The sequence below is a fragment of the Terrapene carolina genome, unplaced genomic scaffold (assembly GCF_002925995.2).
Source record: "Terrapene carolina triunguis isolate 2854851 unplaced genomic scaffold, T_m_triunguis-2.0 Scaffold31, whole genome shotgun sequence".
Classification (NCBI taxonomy): Eukaryota; Metazoa; Chordata; order Testudines; family Emydidae; genus Terrapene; species Terrapene triunguis.
The window spans coordinates 10229445-10249633 of record NW_020664382.1 but is presented as its reverse complement, the minus strand read 5'-3'; the positions used below and the strand labels follow the sequence as shown (position 1 = coordinate 10249633).

The 20189-nt window shown below is 40.5% G+C and overlaps 1 protein-coding gene across 2 annotated transcripts in view; it reads left to right on the top strand.

The window, feature by feature from the left end:
* Nucleotides 1–20189, top strand: part of LOC113405077 (MAP3K7 C-terminal-like protein) — a 73212-nt gene that overhangs the window by 2004 nt on the left and 51019 nt on the right. Inside the window, exon 2 of one of the 2 annotated variants that reach the window (XM_026652284.2) lies at nucleotides 1740–1872. In XM_026652284.2, the coding sequence (XP_026508069.1) occupies nucleotides 1870–1872 (3 nt within the window). In that variant the 5' untranslated portion in view covers nucleotides 1740–1869. Of the gene's footprint in view, nucleotides 1–1739; nucleotides 1888–20189 lie in introns of both variants that reach the window. The other variant, XM_026652279.2, reaches the window with a different exon arrangement.

Genomic DNA, 20189 nt, shown 5'->3' with positions numbered 1-20189 from the left:
GAGCCCATGAATGCAGCTCTCAGCTTTTTCAGGTAACAGTGTCTCTGAAGCACTCCCAGTGCCTGTAACAAGCAAAAGTCTTTGCTGAGGGACTGAACTAAGGATTTTTGCATGGCATTATGGAGTGGTAACCTTGCAAGCATTGGGCCAGTCAGAATGTGACATTCCCTCATTAAATCTACAGTAATTAAAATGTCATTAGTTAATTAATTAGTCAAATGATTACAAATACACCTCTACCTCGATATAACGCTGTCCTCGGGAGCCAAAAATTCTTACCGCGTTATAGGTGAAACTGTGTTATATTGAACTTGCTTTGATCTGCCGGAGTGCACAGCCCCGCCCCCCGGAGCACTGCTTTACCGTGTTCTATCAGAATTCGGTTTATATCGGGTCGCGTTATATTGGGGTAGAGGTGTCCTGAATGTAATTTGTGGAATGTTGAAACTGGACTAAGAATCAAACTCAAGTCATGTAGGCCGCCAGTAACCATCGGATGGTAACTTTAGATCATCATTGACTTGAATCAGCAACCTAGGACAAAGGCTGTGTATCCTCTACCTTATCCCTTGAACAATCTGATTTGTCCTAATTCAGATGTCTTATTAAATGCAGGTTTTATTTGAAGAGGTAAAATTACCAAGTGTTTGTATTCATTCACAATGCTTTAGATAAGTAAATAATGTGAGTGGTGTTTTAGAGTATTAGTCAAATGCTTCCAAAAAATTTGTTCTAAGCACAAATTAAAAAAAAAAAGGTTTTAAAATGGCTTTGAAGCTAGAACACTTTAAAATCATATACAATATTAGTAAAAAGACCTTTGTTCCTATTCAGTCAAGAATGGGTATTAAATATTTGTTCAGGGCTGGATGTCTAATCATGACTTTGACTTGGCCTTGATCTTTATTTAGCTACTCATCTACTCAGTTTATATTCTGCAGGGACATTGGCCATACTAGAGGACCATCCAAAGGTCAGAGAGTTGGCTCTTGGCAGTTGACTGCTCCTTCACCAGCCAAAATCTATTACTGCACAAATGGAAATCCCCAGTTCATCTGCAGACACGTTTCATCAAATTTCGGGATGGTAAAATTTTAACAAAGATGCAAAGAATAGTATGTAAACAAGTAGCTTCATTTCCAGTTGCCTGTACAGTACAAGGAGTCTTCAGCTGGAAAATGGAAAGTTAAAAAAAAAAATCTGATGAAGTTATAAATATAAAATTGAAACTATATTTAGCCAAGGGACCTCCAACTTTGGCCAATGAAGGGCTCCAGTGGCAACTTGCCAGGAGCCTGAGGGCTATACCTCATTTTTGTAAAGATATGCAGAGTTCATCGTCCCCCATGTAAAACACAGAGGTGTTAGACCACAAAGAATACAGGACTGAGTATGGAATGAGAACTATAATCTCAATTATTATTAGTCATATGTACGTTAAAGTAGTTTCTGGAGGTCCCAACCAAGTTCAGGTCACATTGTGCGAAATTCCACATATACACATAGTAAGACAGTCCCTGACCTAAAAAAGTTACACTGACTAGACAAGACAAACAAAGGATGGAAGGGGAAACAGACGCACAGAGAGGCAGTGACTCCATGTGCGGCACTTTTGTCTTGTAGATCAAGCCACAAGATCACTCTGTGATCCTCTCTTTAGCCTTTTCAAAATACTGTCCTAGGGAGACCACTTCTTCATAGAAAATAAAATGTTTACTACAGTTTTTGTAATTTTCTAGCGCCATGAGTAGGAAGACTCACCTGGAAAAGAATGACAACATCTCCTCCAGGTCTTGCAAACTGGTGGGCTCCATTTTGCCTGAGAAAGAGTTCCAGAACCAGATGAGACCCAGAGAACCAACATGAGACATGGTACGAGCAGCCATGGTAAGTGCATTCTCTGGTGGAGAGAACACTTGTGTAGAAATTAAAGCTTCCAGTCTGCTGTTTTGACATACCACTCCTTTTTGGAGATAGGAAGGTTTTTTCAGGATCCGTGGGATGTCTTGATAACCAGAGGGTTGAAACTGAAAAGATTTTAATGAACTTCAGGCTGTATTTATCACAGAACTGAAGTGCTAGAACAGGACAACAGTCTGGGAAATGAATGACTGAGACTCTTGCAGCTAACTGTACTAGATCCCAGTTATGGAGATTAAAATAATAAAAATAATTGCAATTCTCAATTTCCGGAAAGAAGCTACTACTCCTGACATGAGTTTCTCTTGGTGGTGATGATGCTGAAGGGAAGAACTTTAGTGGGGGTACAGATCCTGAGAGAAGACCACCGATTCTGTTGGTGGGCACGTGGGACATGCAGGTATGTAATCTTGTAAATCTAGATAGTTCCCCAGCCTGATGGCCAGGATGCCCATGCAGCCAGATGCAATTTGGAACTTCCAAGGAAGACATAAGTCTTATCGGTTCAGAGTGAGGATAGAAGAGTTTCCTAGTGTTTATTTTTTATATATATATATATATATATATATATAGCCACTCCTTAACTTGAAAGAGTTTGGCCAAGCATCTTCCTACTTGTGTTCTTCTTGTATTGTCCTCTTTCCTATTGTGTGATAGTTGGGAGGGTTAACTTTGGAGTTCTTAATTATGTGTGATCTGAACCTGTGGTATGAAGATTCCACAGAGGTCCTGATCCAAAGCCCACTGAATGGGAATCTGTTGACTTCAGTAGTCTTTGGATTAGGCCCAAAGTCTGTAAAGTCTTCACCTCCCTGGTGCCATTGTGGCTGAGGAACATTGGTGTGGCCAGGGGAATTTCCTTGTATTTCACTTATCCCTGGTTGCCATATCAGCCCCTTAGGGCTGCCAGCAGTAAGCAGACTGGCCCAACATAGAGTTGGCAGTGGATCAGAGGAATGTAAAGGCCACCTTTTCACCTCCCATTTCTGAACTGTTGTGCACTCCTTGGCTGGAACTGAGGATCTTGACCTCTGAATTTATATAGTGTCTTTCATATAAGATTCTCAAAACATTTAAAAAATATTAATGAATGGAGTCTCACAACACTTCAGTACAGTGGGAAGAATTCTTACTCCATTTTACAATGTGTAAATTGAGGCACACATATCTAAAGTGGCTCACTGAAAGTCACAGAATGAGCATGTGGCAAAGCCAGGACTAGAACCCAAGGCTTAGTCCTAGTGCTGTGTTCTGACCAGGAGACTATGCTCCCTCCCTCAGCCTGGTTCATAGAGCACATTACTTACTATTCTCTCTCAAAAAAGCTCAGTATCTAAAACTGTAGTGTTGTTACATATTGTATTCTTAGTGGCTTTGTTTTAATCACTCGTGTGTACATATTCATTTAAACATAAAATGGTAGGCAGAGAAAAATAATGTACTACCGTATATATTTATATAGAATGACAACTGCTATGGATAGCTGCTGAAGTTACACTTAAGCAAGGCAAAAACAATACATGTGCATATATAAAAGGAATAGGCAGAAACCATTTTATAAGAAAAACTATTTTAAAAAAGTAAAATGTCACATTACTGTTTAAAGCCAATAAGACAGTAATAAATTAGGAAATCAATGATCTAATATGTATTTATGTATACTTAACAGTAAAAAATTCTTTTTATAATGCCCATAGAATCAGTATTTATTCATTAATGTTTGTACTGTGCTGTGAAAATGCAGAGAGCTATATAAGTACTTCATTATATTTATTACATTCAGATGTGAAATAATTGACGAAGTCTTTTCTTAGTAGGGTGACCAGATGTCCTGATTTTATAGGGACAGTCCCGATTTTTGGGTCTATTTTTTATATAGCCTCCTATTACCCTCTACCCCTGTCCCGATTTTTCACACTTGCTGTCTGATCACCCTATTTCTTAGTAACAGTTTTACATTCAGCAGAATGAAAGGGTTAAATAAAATGTAACAGGATTAATAAAGAAAAATGTACTGTATGTAGAATTTTCAAGGTACCATTTCACTTGCAATAGACAGGAACTGAAGGTGACAGCCTTGTTTCAGAAAACAAGTAGTCAGCACCAATTCAGCAGTGTTAGCAGTTCTCCATGTTGGATATGAGCCATTTTTAATTTGGACCCTGTGTATAAATGTTAGGTGCCTGAAACAGCATCCAACCGGGGAAGATGTCTCTGTCTTTTTGCTTATAAAGGGATACTAGGCACGGCTTCTCTTTGTCATCAATATTATTTATCTTATCAACTCTGAGTACCAGCTGCTTCTCATCTTTTATGGAAGAATAGATTTCAGATCTGGCCACACTGAGTCTCCTCTCTTCTGCTTTTTTTTTGAAACCACAGTAAGAAACAATACATGTCTGAATACTGATTACATACTTAATGATCCTGATCCTGAGTCGTCCTGTTGACTATATTTGGAACAGGATTAGGCCCTGAATAGTATTCACAACAGATTTTCCATTAGTAAGCTTCCAGTGTGTGGAAACTGTCAGTTTGATCATATCAAAACTGCATATGATTTACTTCTGATAGCCTAAGCTCTGTTACTGTCTGTACCTGTTGTGTCTGCTAGCTTGTCACCAGACAGTGGAATGGGTTTGACCAATTAGCACATTTGGTGTTTAGACTTGTTTTGTGCTAAGACCCAAAGAGCAATTGTAGAACCAAATGTTAGTACTTTTGAGGTCAATTGACTTAATCAGGACCAGTGTTTGACCCACTGTGCATGGCCAGGAAGTCTGTCAGGTGAGCCAAATGAAAGACCTTCTCTGACCAAGTCAGTAGGAGCTGTGCGGGCTCTGTCTCAGCTGGAAGTTGCTCTTTATATATCATACAGAACTTTATTATTCTTTGCAACTGTTGAAACTCCCATGCTGTCAGGTGGTGGGGTCAAGGTACACAATGGAGGGCATAATTTCTCAACCAGGGGGTCATGACCATATGGCTAGATCAGTGGTTCCCAAACTTTAACAACCTGTGAACCCCTTTCATTAAAATGTCAAGTCTCGTGAACCTCCTCCTAAAAATGAATATTTCTAGGGATTTTCTCCTTTACCTGAGTATAAATTATAAAAGCAGTGATCTTGGAAATATAAATTTTTTTTTTATGACATGCTTATTACACACTATTTATTATTAATTATTTATCATTACAGTATTTTTATTACATTATGAAAACGGCAACACTCTTCCAAGATCTCACTTTTGTAGCTTGTAACACTTTGAATAAGCCTGTTATAAGACAAGGATCCTATGTTTCATCAAGGAGTATCAGATGTGAAACAGCATGAAGGTATTTAAGAGGCCAACTCAAAGAGTTCCTCCTACACAAGCATTCAGGTCTTGAGCAGTCCAGGCAAACAACACATGTTACAACAAAGCTTAAATTTGTTCTTCATAATACTTTTAAAAACAACACTAGCTGCCTATTTAATTTTAATAACAGCAAAAAATATCCACCTCCCCTTTCCATTTCTTATAAGGAGTCTTGAAGTTTAAATCTCCTCAGTGTGATAGATATGCTTGCTTTGATCTGCTTAGCTCTTGGAAGTCTAGGGGCTCTGGGCTGCTGGGCCTGTGCTGCCCGGGGTCCCTAGGGACAGCTCTGGCCGCCATTAGGGAATTTTTTCTCAAGAACCCCCTGTAACATTTCGTGAACCCTCAGGGGTTCACGAACCCCAGTTTGGGAACCACTAGGCTAGATGGATGAGGGGGTTCCGAAACCATGGGATGGGAATTAAAAGCCGTTTTTGTGATATAACATGGAGTCACGATTAAAGCTAAGATTTTGTCATGGATATTTTTAGTAAAAATCAGGGACAGGTCCTGGGCAATAAAGAAAAATTAACAGAAGCTGTGACCTATCCCTGACTTTTACTAAAAATATCTGTGACAAAATGGGGATCTGTGGGTCCACACGCTGCCAGTAGCTGCATGGCAGCTAGTAGCTCCGGGGGCCCCTACCGCAAGTTGAGTGTCAGGGCTCCAGGGTCCTCTGTGGCCTGCAGCAGATGGGGTTGTGGGGTACCCCTGCTGCCCACAGCTCTGGGGATCCCCCTGTCAGGTGCAGTGTCCGGGAGCTGTGGGGGCCCCATGCCTCCTGCAACAGCTGGGAGCTGCGGAGTACCCCCGCAGCTCTGGGGGCCCACGGTGGCCGGGAGCTCGGGGGTTCCCCTGCTTCCCATGGCGACCGGGAGCTGAAGTGTACCCCCACCACCTGCGGCGACTTGGAGCTCCGGGGTTCCCCCTCAGCTCCCTGTCCCCACGGGTGGCGGGGGACCCTGCAGCTCCCGACCTCCGCAGGCTGAAATCCTGGAGGTTGCTGGAAGTCATGGATTCCGTGGCTTCCGCGACCTCCATGACTAAATCGTAACCTTAGTCATGATATGGAAAAATTTGAGAACCACTGATGTAGGGCTTATAGGAAAATCAATTTCAATAACCAAAAGAAGGAACTACAGAAAGTCAGCTGAATACTACTAACCAGATCCTGGGTTCAGCTGAACTGCATACAGCAAAGGTCAGGGTGAATGTATGGGCTAAACTAGCATAAAGCTCATGTTTTTACTGCTCAGATTCAGGGCTGCTGCGTGCCCTTAATGCTAGAACAGTTTGCGTTCAGTGGGGTTGCACAAGTGAAAATGATTGATTCAATAAATGAAACTTAGTAATGAAGTCTGTGGATAACGCACAAGAATATTAGACTCCAGTGCACTATTTTCATAGTTGTTTTTGCTCTGCAGTGCTAACAGGAGTAAAAAGCAGTAAAATCTTATTTCAGTTATATCAGCAGGTTTGACTGAATCCACGTACAGATCAGATCCGTTGCAATTATTGTAGTCACTTTTCAAAATAGAACTTCACTTTAAGGAAACATCATTATATACAAGCTCACTTTTTATGCTATATTTCTTCAAGCCAGAGACACATTCTGCACAGTTTTCAGAAACGTTAAACCAGAAATAGTAATTAGAAAAACGTCAAGAAATGATTTCAGAAGCTTTGAATTGAGGTCATAGTCAAACACATAATTTGTTAAAAGAGCTTGGGAGAAAGAACCTCATTAGGAAATGTTGCCAGAGACGTGACAGAGAATATGTTAAAGGACACAAACTATATCATATAACTCCAGGCATAGACTGCTACAGCTCTAATTTATGCGGTGAACATATTATACAGCTCTACAATTTACAGAGTCAGCAGATCTCTCAGTAAATACATTGTAAGCCCAAAACAGGCAATTTGAGAAACAAAATTTCAGTAGAGGCACTGTCTTCAGGTACAGAGCTGAGAGATATGTCTACACATGAGGTTTGGAGCAGGACAACAGGACCTTATTTCTTTCTCTGATCTGTTACCCTGGGAAGGATCATCAAGGATGGTTACAGTGTACCATAAAGCCAGGCCCCAAGTAGTTTGGTGGTAGCACAATGTGCTGCCATGTGAGGGATCAAAGTTCAGAGCGTAGACTTATCCCTTGCTTCCAATGATCGCAGAGGCTGGGAGTGTTCTAGAAGCAACACAACTGAGCCCTCAAGGGAAGGAAAAGGTGTTTAATGTTGTTCCTGAGCAGCACTTTTATATTAATCCAGGAGCACTGTTCACAGGCTCCCTCTTTCCTGGTTCACTGTGATTCGAAGCCTTTATGAGGGATGAATTAAGAGGGGGAAAATGGAAGTGATCATAGAGGACCCATCTTCCCCAAATTAATGTATTTTAGGATCACCATTCACAAGATGACGACTGCAGTAAGGATCTGTTGCATTTCCATTATAGACTATTTTCAGTGTTGTAATTTCTTAACAGTTCTGTCTGCGCTGCAATCTTTGCAAAAAACGAAGATCTAAGCCAAGGAAGAGTAACAACAATTATTTTTTATCCATCAGAAAAAAAGTAGCTTGGCAGTTCTTCAGTTGCAAATAAATAAATAGGACTCTATATTTTATACTGGTGCTTTTGAACACTATCAACCAAATTCCCTCTTTTCCACTCCCCACCATATACATTACACAACTTTAGGCTATCCTAGACTTACCAAGTGTAATTTATACCACCTTATACCTGAATTTTATTCTCTGTACTAGGTGGGGCTGGTCAAAAATGGAAATATTTTTCCATTAAAAATTTTTTTTTAAATTCTTTAAAAAAAAAAAAAATTCCTGAAATTTTCTGACTTTTTCCAATAACATTATTCAAAATCAATAATCTTGGATTTTTCCACTGGAAAAAAGGGAGGGGGAGAAGAGAAGCTGTCAGAAAAAACAAAAGCCAAGAAGTTTTCATTTTAATTTGAATCCAACTATGTTATATTGTTTAACTGAAAACTGGAAAATTTCAAATGATACAAAAAATTTTGCACAAAAAAAATGTATAATTTGAAAAGACATTTTTGTCAAAAATTTCAACTAGCCATAGTAATGAGAATGAATTTACAGGTTTAGAGGCTGAAATAGTGTTTGTAGCAGAAAGAGCAGCTGATGGGAGGTTGTCCTTTAAAACAGGCAGTGGCCTATTTTTCCTGCTTTTGGATACTTGGTGTGTACATCTTACTTCCTTAAACCTACTTACACCCAATTACCAACATGTAATTTACTCCACTTTACATATTACCTCAGAATTTGCCCCTTTGTTTAAAAAACAACAACACTTCTTTAAGCATGAAACTTTGCAGTTGAATAGTCTGCATTGTGGCTTAATCCCAGCAGTGAGGGGATTTTGCATCATGCATGTATTTTAATAACACAATGGTGTGGAGTTAGAATTCAGGCTGCAACTCTATCCCTATCTTTCCCTGTATGTATACTTCCGTCACACATTTCTTAGTATTTTATGTGTATGTGAGAATTGTGGAGTTCAGGTTGGTTTAGGAGATCAGGTTGTGGTCAAGTTTGGCTCAGTCGGCACGATTAAAGATGAATGAGTGTGGGTCTGTGACTCTGCTGGAGACTGAAGTCAATACTGAAACAGGGACCTGATTTTTTCTGGGAGAATAAAAAGAGTCATAGGAATCTAAGAGGAAATTCACTGAGGGGAGATTTTGAAAAGAAAGCTTTTTTATTTTCATCTTTTGTTTCCTAGGATTATTTGTTGAGCATCATCCGTGTGCTTGGCACTGTATGGAGCAAAGAGGGGACATAGATTGTAAGGTCTTTGAGTTCAGAGCCTAAGTAGACAAACAAGCAATATAAAACAATACATACATACAGTGACCCACTTCCTCAAAGGATAGAGGCATCACAGTATGGGTCAAGGTGCTGATATATTTTATGATAGAGGGCAAGACCATCATGATATGCTGCCAAGTATCTTAAAATTGTTTCAGCCTATTAGATTTCACTATACGACTTTACTAATTTGAATGAAGTAAATAGGTTGTGAAGTATTTAATATGATGGATCAAATTCATCCTTGATGTAATTCCTGTTGACTTTGGTGGAGTTATACGAGGGAGTAATCTAACCCAAGATATCAAGGGAAAAACCCTCAAAAATAGGGCTAAAATTTCTGGAAGTAATAGCTACTTTGGGGTGCTTGAGATGTTTGCATATATATCCAAAAGCAGGAATTGAAAGTATATTCACAGATAGGGAATGTCAGCATGGGATCTTGATTGAAACACGGTAGAAAAGTGAGTATTAGTAAATAATGATTGACGATTATATAATATTTTTCATGCAAAATTTCCCAAAGCACACCTGTGAGTATTGAAAATCTCCATTTAGGGAGAAAAGTAGGGACGTGTTTTTTAATTCCACTGAAATACCTTGGATACAGAGAACTTTTTGAGGAGACAGCTTGGAAAAATGGCAAATTTATTGCTTAAAAATAAATACAGTGACTCTGCATTTTAAGTAGGGACAGTCGGCATGAAGTGTTCTGACAGTCTGATGCATAAATTACATATGCAGCAGTCATTTTCACCCATTCATGACACTTACCTCTGGGATGGAAAATGGCAGCCATTTAATAGTGCAGAGCTATAACTTAGAACAGCATAATTTAGGACAGGAAGTGAAGAGTATTTTAATCAACTAAAATGCAAGGGACATTTTGGAAGGCAGAATGTAACCGTCTGATTGAAATTTAGCCAAGTCATGATGATAACCAGTCATTTTGAGGAACTGAAGTGTAAAAAGAGGAACAGATATTCATGTGCTTTATGCTACAAAAGGAGCAATCATAATAAAGGAAAAAAGCAATACAATTCAGAATAAACTAGATAGTTTAAGAACCTGCAGTTCAGTATAGAGAAAATATGAAATAAAAATGAAGGATTGGGGAATGTCATCTGTGGAAAATATTGTCAAACAGTGCATGGTGCTTAAGAGCAATAAGACCAAAGCCTATTCAGGGATACATAAATGAAGTTATTAAATTGGAGGTAATTTGGAAGATTATAGCATGGATGCTAGAAAGCTATTAAGCCATTGTGAAATGTAAGGACAAGCAGATATCCCTACGAGCTGGAGAAGGGCTCTGCATATGCGAAATGATATCCAGACTTCTTGCTACTGAGAGTAGTTACTGTGCTGGATAAACAAAACAGATTAGCCATGAGAATAATTAGTGTATGTAGGGTTTGTTTGTTTGTTGTTTTTTTTAAAGAAGTACTTTATTGGAAGCAAAACTGCTAACTGAGATGGGGTGGCTTTCCTTCTGTTTTGCATTTTTCTTGTGTTATTGTGTTGAACTAAAGGCATGTCTTCACTAACAACGTTAAAGTGTGGGCTGTGGCAGCACTGCCGCGGCGGAACTTTAACATGGCTGTGGAGTCGCGGCATAACGCTGTGAGAGAGCTATGAAAAAACAGCGCTGTAAAAAAACCACCTCCATGGGAGGAGTGGCTCCCAGCACTGGTGCACTGTCTACACTGGCACTTTACAGTGCTGAAACTTGCAGCGCTCAGGGGGGTGTTTTTTCACACCCCTGAGCGAGAAGGTTGCGGCGCTGTAAAGTGCCAGTGTAGACAAGCCTTAAGTGAACTCTCTATTTTGCTGATCCTGGTAGTTCTAAGATAATACAGGATAATGATGATGCATAATTGGAATCATACCAACTCTGAAACAATGAAATGTGGAGCACATGTTCTAAGCGTGTCATATATGTTTTTTATTGCAAAAAACCCTTAGAGATTATACAGAATTATTGGTAAGGTTTATTCAGCCATTCTACAACCATGCCAATTAGAACAAGGACCACCATCAGAGTGAAAACAAAGGTACTCTTAGGACACCCAAATTTGAAGTTTTTGGTCATTTTACAGATACACCACTACCTCGATATAACATGACCCGATATAACACGAATTCGGATATAACGCGGGAAAGCAGTGCTCCGGGGGGGCAGGGCTGCGCACTCCAGTGGCTCAAAGCAAGTTCGATATAACGCGGTTTCACCTATAACGCGGTCAGATTTTTTGGCTCCCGAGGACAGCGTTATATCGAGGTAGAGGTGTATTTTACAGACATCTGTGTTCATTTACAGACATTCTGAGTGACATTTGTGTATTTTAAATGTGTAGGATTTATGTAAAGAAAGTGTAACAATGTTTTTGGGCATTAGGTCAACTTTACTCCACTTTACTGACTCATACATTCAACCTTTGTAAACATTTTTTGTTTGCAAATTATGACCTGCAAAGTTTAGTTTTTAGCAAATGAATATTTAAAATAGATCATTTCCCCCATTTTATAATTCAAAAACAGTGTAGCATGTATTTTGTATATAGACTGGGATTTTGTGCACCACATTGTGTTAGTTTGTAACTCCTGAAAATAGTGATTTATAATTGAAATGCCAATACTTAGCCATGATGACACAAACAATCTTAATATAATAAGCAACACTACATTATGAGGTTCACAGGCTCAGGAATGATGGGCCTTATTCACTACTGCATTACTCTATTTTTATGCAGTTGTCACTCCATTGGTTGCTGTAAAACTGGAGAAACTGGAATAATGCAATGAGGAATCAATCCCATGTATGTAGCTTAATTGTTACTTTCTACATTTAGCTGAGTTTGAAGAATTTTAGTGCTAGCATAATAGAGAAGTTAATAATATAAAATATAACTGAGCACAATGTGGATACTCTTCCCTGTTCCCTCCCGGGACAGATCTGGTCGTGAACCTCATCCCTCACATACAATGCACCCCTCTTTTAATGCAGTCCTGGGCCTCTCCTGAGTACAAACTTATGCTTTATTGCATAGTGCTTCTTCTGAAATGGACAAACGTGTAGACAGTGAGGGCTAAGTAAAGGGTACAGTAACTCCTCACTTAACGTTGTAGTTATGTTCCTGAAAAATGCGACTTTAAGCGAAACGATGTTAAGCGACTCCAATTTCCCCATAAGAATTAATGTAAATGAGGGGATTAGGTTCCAGGGGAAAAATTTTTTACCAGACAAAAGACTGTATTATATTTTTTATATATATATATATCACACACACACACACACACACACACACAGAGTATACGTTTTAAACAAACAATTTAATACTGGTACACAGTGATGATGATTGTGAAGCTTGGTTGAGGTGGAGGAGTCAGAGGGTGAGATATTTCCCTTACTGCTAAATGATGAATTAGCAATTGGCTGAGCCCTCAAGGGTTAACTCTCTCACTCTGCAAGGCAGCAGGAATGGAGGGAGATATGCGCATTTCCCTTAAGTACACTGCCTTGTTAATTAGATCAGCTTGCTGAGACCGCAGCTGCTGCAAGCTCCCTCAGTCCTGAACCCTGCTCTATGGAAGATGGGGTAAGCGGGTTGCAGGAGCAGGGGGGAGGGGGACACCCTGACATTAGCCCCCTCTCCCTTCCCTCCCCCCCGGCACAGCAAGCAGGAGTCTCGGGAGCAGCTCCAAGGCAGAGGGCAGGAGCAGCACATGGCAGTGGGGGGAGGGACACAGTTGAACTGCAGGCAGCTGCTGCACAGGGAACTTAGGGGAGCGGGGAGCTGATGGGGGCTGCCAGTCCACCCTGGTTCCAAGCCCCCACCAGCTAGCTGCAATGGGCTGCTCTTCCTGCAAGCAGTAGACAAAGCAGGCATCTGCCAAATGACGTTAGAAGGGAGCATTACACAACTTTAAACGAGCATGTTCCCTAATTGATCAGCAACGTAACAACGAAACAGCGTTAACCGGGATGACTTTAAGTGAGGAGTTACTGTATTTGCACTTGAAATAATGGAACACAAATGCAATTCCATAGCAAAAGGAGTATTATCCCTAATTACACTGCTTATAGTGTCAGAAAGCATGAATTTTGTCTTTAATATACTGGAAGTTGATTTGGGGACATAAGGTTTTCTTCTTTCCAGAATTGTTGAACCTTTGTACAAAATTAAGGCTTCAAGAATTCAAAATTGTTTCATTATAAGTTTATCAGGATCTGTTCCCCTGTCAGTGCTTGCATGCAAATGTAAGCCCTGATGCTGCAAAACAGCCCAACTGCATAGAGTTCTGTTGAGTTCAGTGGGGCTCTGCACAGGCATGGAGATCCACCTACACAGAGCTCCTTGCAGAATCAGGGCATTACACATTATTAATGGGTACTTTCCTACCCATTTCAGGTACTAGAGGCAAATCTTGCTTTCCATCTCCATACGGGCATAGAAGACCCCAGTTGCACTAGCACTGCTGTGATACCATTATAATCTCCCACCCAAGAGAGAGAGGATTTGGGGAGCATACACAGAGGCTGTACATAGGGTGACCAGACAGCAAGTGTGAAAAATTGGGACGGGGGTGGAGGGTAATAGGAGCCTATATAAGAAAAAGACCCCAAAATCGGGACTGTCCCTATAAAATCGGGACATCTGGTCACCCTAGCTGTACAACACCGGCACGCTACAGAACATGGTTTATAACCAAGTTTATTTTGAAAGATTTAGCAACTCTTAAAAAATTATTACATAGGTTTAGCTCAGAAATCTTATTGTGTTGCTATAAAACTTGCTTAATGAGCACAGGAACAAAATCACTTGTAAGTCAAAAACTGGACATTCATGAAAAAGTGTAAGTCAAAAGTGGGAAGGGAAATCAAGTTGATGAACTAACCCCTAGGCAGAAATTAAGCAAAGGAAACTTGTTTTTTTAAAAAAAGAAGTGCTCCTACACATACTTGTGAACTGTTCCTTTCAAAATGGGCCCAAACCTACGTTGTGCTGAGAAACTTCAGCTCTTGTGGTCTTCAAGGGTCTTGGTTTGCATCTTTGATATAATGAACTTCTAAAATGTGTCCTCTAAGGGGCAGCATTGGGGAGCAGATATATTTGGATAAATATTATTTATATACATGGTTCAGTGTGGTGTGTTTAAAGAACCTAGTAATGGACTATGAGCGCTCAAAAGAAGGATGTTTTGTGCCAAATCATGAGTTTTCTAAGTGTAATTGTATGTATATTTGAGGATCATAATTGCTGAGCTGTAGTCAACGTTATTAGAAATTGTTCAGCTAAAACTCTAAAACCATTGAAACCTGTGAATGTGGGGTGTCTGAAAGCACATAGGAAAACTGCTTTTTGTTGGCCTACCTAACTGGGAAACTGAGGGCACTGTCACCTTGCATTACTTGTCTCCAAGAAGCATCAAGTTAAGTCATTTCTAGGAATAACATTACATCTTATACTAACACTAATTAACTAATGCAGAGAAGTCATTCCTGGAAATACCACTTTTTATGCCATGTCTACACTAGCAATCTCACAGTGGCACAGTTGTACCAATGCAGCTGTGCTGCTGTAAGATCACTCGTGTAGCCGCTCTGTGCTAACTGAAGAGAGCTCTGCCATCAGCATAATTAAACCACCTCCAATGAGTGGTGGGAGCTATGTTGGCGGAAGAGCCTCTCCTGCTTACATAGCGCTGTCCACACTGGTGCTTCTGTTGGTATAACTCAGGGGTCAGCAACGTTCGGCACGCGGCTCACCAGGGTAAGCACCCTGGCGGGCCGGGCCAGTTTTATTTACCTGCTGACGCGGCAGGTTCGGCCGATCGCGGCCCCCACTGGCCGCGGTTTGCCGTCCCGGGCCAATGGGGGCAGCGGGAAGCGGCGCGGGCGAGTGATGTGCTGGCCGCGGCTTCTCACCGCCCCCATTGGCCCGGGACGGCGAACCGCGGCCAGTGGGGGCCGCGATCGGCCGAACCTGCCGCTTCAGCAGGTAAATAAAACTGGCCCGGCCCGCCAGGGTGCTTACCCTGGTGAGCCGCGTGCCGAACGTTGCTGACCCCTGGTATAACTTATGTCGCTTAGCGGGATGGTTTTTTCACAACACTGAGCAACATTAGCACTTTTGTCAGTATAACTTATGTAGACATCGCCTAGAAACATTGCTGCCTATCGTGACATAATATGGCATCACTCTTGGGTTCTGTGTACTTGCCGGTTAGTCTTGTGTATTGATTTCTATACATATAGCTATGTACCTTCTAGTATTTTGTTAATGCTGTTCTGTTAACTGTTGACTTCACAACTTTAATAATGTTTTTTAATATTTTTAAATGTAACAAATATATACCTATCTCTAATGTACCAATCATTTTGTGGTATCTAGGTGCCAAATACAAGAACTTTAAGCTGCTGTATTCTTGGGCTGTCTTTCCTGTTCTGCCCATGATGGGTTATATAGTCCATATGTTGTCTTTTCCTGGGGGCAAGGAGAGGGTGGATATTTATAGAAAAGGGAAAGGGATGGCTGGACTGATATAAACTGCATTTTTTGAGAACAAACTTCTGCAAATAGATGAGTCTTGCATTTGCCTACCCTACACTTTCCCCTCTACAGTTCTGACTGGTGCCACTGCAGATGCAGCTCCAGTAGCGGTAACAAGAGTGGCAGTTCTAATGAAAGACAAGACACTGGCTGCTGCTGCTGCTGGGCTTTTTACCTTTGTGTCCTAGGGATGCTTATTTCTTCCTGACATCAGGGAAGCTTAGTGACAACATTTTCTGTTTAAGATTTTGAGTGTTTATTTGTGTGTACACACTTTATCAGCATAATGTTGACAATTGAGTCTGTAATATCCAATTAAATCAATGCAGTTACTCCAGGTGTCACCTGAGAACAGAAATTATTTCCCTGAGTTTGTTTAGATGAATACCAAGATTTATTGACCCAATGGTGAGAGTTAAATATGGTGAAGCTGAGATCCATATTTAGCTAAGGGATACTAAGGGACAGATGATCCTTAACTGTGCTGAGCTTGTGGTCAGTACGGCTGTGGAGAGGGAGGAAACGTGGCTGTAAACCACCTTTCTTCATCATGCTGAGGTCCACTGATACTTTTCAGTGGATCCTTCAGCCTGCTTGCAGCTTGGGGACAGAACTAGACAAGTTAGTCACTGGCAGCAGGGCAGCACCTTGTCCCCTGAAGTTTCCTCTGGTTTTCTCTGTCTCCCCATTGGCTGGTGGCTCTGCTTCTGCAGAGCTCTTCTGAGGCAATTCCAAACTTGATTTCAAATTTCTGACTAAAAATTCATCTCACTAATGTGTCTATCTGAGTCCCAGTCATGGCCCAGGGCTGCCTTTTTGACAAGATTGTCTCCTCAGCTGCACCTCCCCTTCTGAGGCATTTGCAGCTACTACTGCCGCTGAAGGCTTCAGGAGGGATCTAGGCTGAGAAAGCCAGAGGCAAAAGGGAAGGTCTGTGTCTCATGCTTCCCTCCTTAACCAAGGGTCTTGGTGGAAAATGCAGTTTCTCCCTCAATCCAGTCTGGATGGGTTCATCTCAGTCCCCCTTTCCCTTAATTGCAGAGAAGCCAGACAGGATTGAACAGGTCAGCTTTGCTGGCAAGTTGCAGGCATTGTTTTAGTAGCTCAGGTCAGAGGGGCTCACCTCAGCCCCCTCCCCCAGGCAGGAAGGGAGCCAGGCAGGTTTGGAAATGAACTGATGCCATAGCCAAGCAGTCCCCTTCCCCCATCTTTGATGGGAGCAATCCCAGAAGGACAGTGCACTGGATGGAAAATCCCAATAGTCCACACCAGCAGCCACCCCTCTGACTGTGGCGCTCAGCTGCCTCCTCCCCCTCTGCTTCCCCATGTGTCACGGCCGGAGGGCACTGGACATAGTATGGAGACTGCCAATACCAGAGCACGCAGTAAGGGTCCTTTGGGCTGAGCTTCCTTTGTGATCCAGGGACCTCTTGATGCTAACTGGCAGAGGACATTTTACTGATCTATACGTATATTCATTTCACACTGAGCACTGACACCATGTGCAATACCTTAAAAGTCAATGAAGTTGTACAGGTTGTAAGCAGAAAACTTAGCTCTGAATGTTTTTATCAGAAGTATCTGGAACACTTTTCATTATAGCCATACATTTCTTAAAGTTAAATTGCAAAGCTAAAATAAAAAATGATGTAAGCACTAAAGTATGTGCTAAATGCCCAGCTAAGGTGTTGAGGGCATTCAGCACAGAAACAATTAGTTTAACTTGCTTATAATGGATTGCATGGGACTAATTGTATCAGTGAGATCACAGAATGATGCATTCTGGGATTTCTTTAGTGAACTAGAAAAGGATTAACTGATGGCAAAACAATGGATTTCTAAAATAGCAAGCTTAAATGTATTCAGTGTTTGTCCCCACTTGTTGGGGAATGGGGGGATGTAGGAAGAGGGGAGGGAGATTTGTGCCAAATTTCTGGGCATAACTCAGTTTTCCTATACATTTGGTTGGTATTTTACGTCTATAGACATTTCCACTAAGTTTTTTCCCCTACAAATGCAACTACATTTTTTTTAAATCTGAAAGAGAAAAATATCAACGAAAAATGTTTTACATGCACAAAACACCACCTCCTACTGCACATTTCCTTGCAGTGCAATATTTTAGACCTTGTATTTTATATATTCAGAGGAACTCCCCAATAGAATATTTGCCTGAGAATGGAGTGCAGGTTCAGGCAAAAAATGCACTCATGAAATATTTTTATTTGGCCAAATTCTGTGCCAACTCACACCCGGGCAATCCCATTGGCTTCAGTGATTCAGCATGTGATGTGTAGTTAAAGAATCTGTCTTGTTGCCATTTGCTCCTCCTTCAGAACTCAGTCCTGTGAGGTATAGAGCATCCTTAACTTCCATCAACCTCTGTGAGCGTCAAGGGTGCTCTGCAACTTTGCAAGATTGGACCCTTAAACAGTTCTTGCAGTAAAAAAAAAAATTCTGTTTGTATTCTGTCTTGTGTTCTTTTCAGATGAAACAGTGAAATGAAAATTTCCCTTCATTCACTGTTAGGAAAAGCATGTTTTTCAACATCTCCTTTGAACATCATCCATGTGTTAGAATATTTTTAAGTGTATTTTTAAATAGTGACTGGCAACCTCTGAAACACCATTTCAGTTTGAATGAGGTCATATGCTACCAAAATACTATTCATATTAGGAAACTCACATGAATTGAAAGTAGCACAGCTATAAAAGGGAAGGGAACAGGTGTTTTGTTAGATAGCAAATACTGATCATTTAACTGCTCTTTATACATGTGTAAAATAATTGATACTTCATATTTTAAGAAATTACAAACTTGTACCAGATATCAATAAGCTGCAGTGTTTCTAATTTAAAGTATGATTACTTTTAAATCTTTTGATGACTAAAACATGATATCCTGTGTGTCACTCTTCTAGAGAAGTTCAGGTTTCATAATGTGATATGGGATCAAAAGAATTTTGCTTGGGTACCAAACATCTGATGGCTAAGAGCAGGCTGGCAGGAAAACAGGGTACAGCACCACTACTGTGCTTCTACAGGAAAAACCGGAGGGATTATCAGCATTCTGAACTTTTCATAGAGTTTACTGTAAAGTGTATATTCAGCCTGTTATGAACAAGTATTTACTGTGCTGCCCCAAATCGTGGAGTAGTTTTCTTGGGTGCAATGGGACTGCTCACATGAATAAGAGCTATGGGATTGGGCCACTAGAGTCTGTTCCCAAGTTTTACAGTGCCTAAATAGGAATTTGAGCATGTAACCTAATTTCACTAAGACTCAGTTTTCCTTTTTTGTAAAGTGATTTTGAGAACTTCATATGAAAGGTGCTATATGAGTGCATGTTATTGCTTGATTTCAACTTTAATTGAATGTTTTGTAATGTTATATTCCCAATAGCAAACAGGTTATAAAAATAATTACAGAATGTTAGTAATTATTCAACCTAATATTTCAGATACAGTGCTGTATATGTAAAATGTCTTAATGTTAAGGTTTGATGGATAGGGTCTCAGAGGAATCAGGGAAAACTCCTCCTAAAATGTAAACTCAAACATTTGAAAATAAGTCTAAAAATCTAGTTTGTTTATGAGCTCTTTAGATGGACAACCACATGACCACCAAATCAGGATCAATGCAGTCACAGAAGTCCATGTCATTGTGTGCTTGGTTTCAGTGGGACTACTCACATGGGTAAGGGCTGCAAGATAAAGCCCTGGATTCTTGACTCCCACTGTTGTGCTGAAAATGTCAGACTACGCTGTCATCCATATAGTACATACAGCAGTAGTTCCAGAGGACTAATCAATGTATAAAGCACTGAAATTTAAATGTGATACAAGGTTTTTTTGGTTTATATAGTTTCTGTGTCCCAAAGGGTGACTTGCAGCCCTGCATGGTACTAAACTGACTGAAAGAGATGTGCGAGAATTGTTTTACGTTTTTGGAGTTAAGCACTGTTACAACTGTCTTCTTTTGAAATGTGTGAAGAGTAATATGGGATTTCATCAGAAACACTGATATATAATAAATGGAGAATATGATATAACATGCTTACAATAGATAGAAAATACCAAAATATTATGTATTGAATTTGCAAATACATGCACTATATACACTGTGATCTCGTAGCTGTGCACTGTCAGTCAACTGCTTTGAAAAGTCATTCATGTGTCAGTGTTTCTGCCTCATCTTGGGCATGCCAGATAGATTGCATGTGTATGACCTATGTTAGTGAGTGATTAGTAATCTTGCTGTCTTGGTTAGTGAAGGTAAGTTTTGTTGGTGCTTAAATACCAAGGTTTTATGCATCTTAGAAATACCGTATATAGGACCTGTTCTTCACTGCATTGCACCTTGTGCGTTCATTCAGACCTCTGCCAACTAGATGTAAATGCTATCTATCTGATTTATTTTACATCCACTTTCAACAGGTGTAAGTAACTACACACGATGCAAAACAGGAGAGAATCAGGCCCTATGAAAGAAATCCTGGCCTTGAAGTCCAT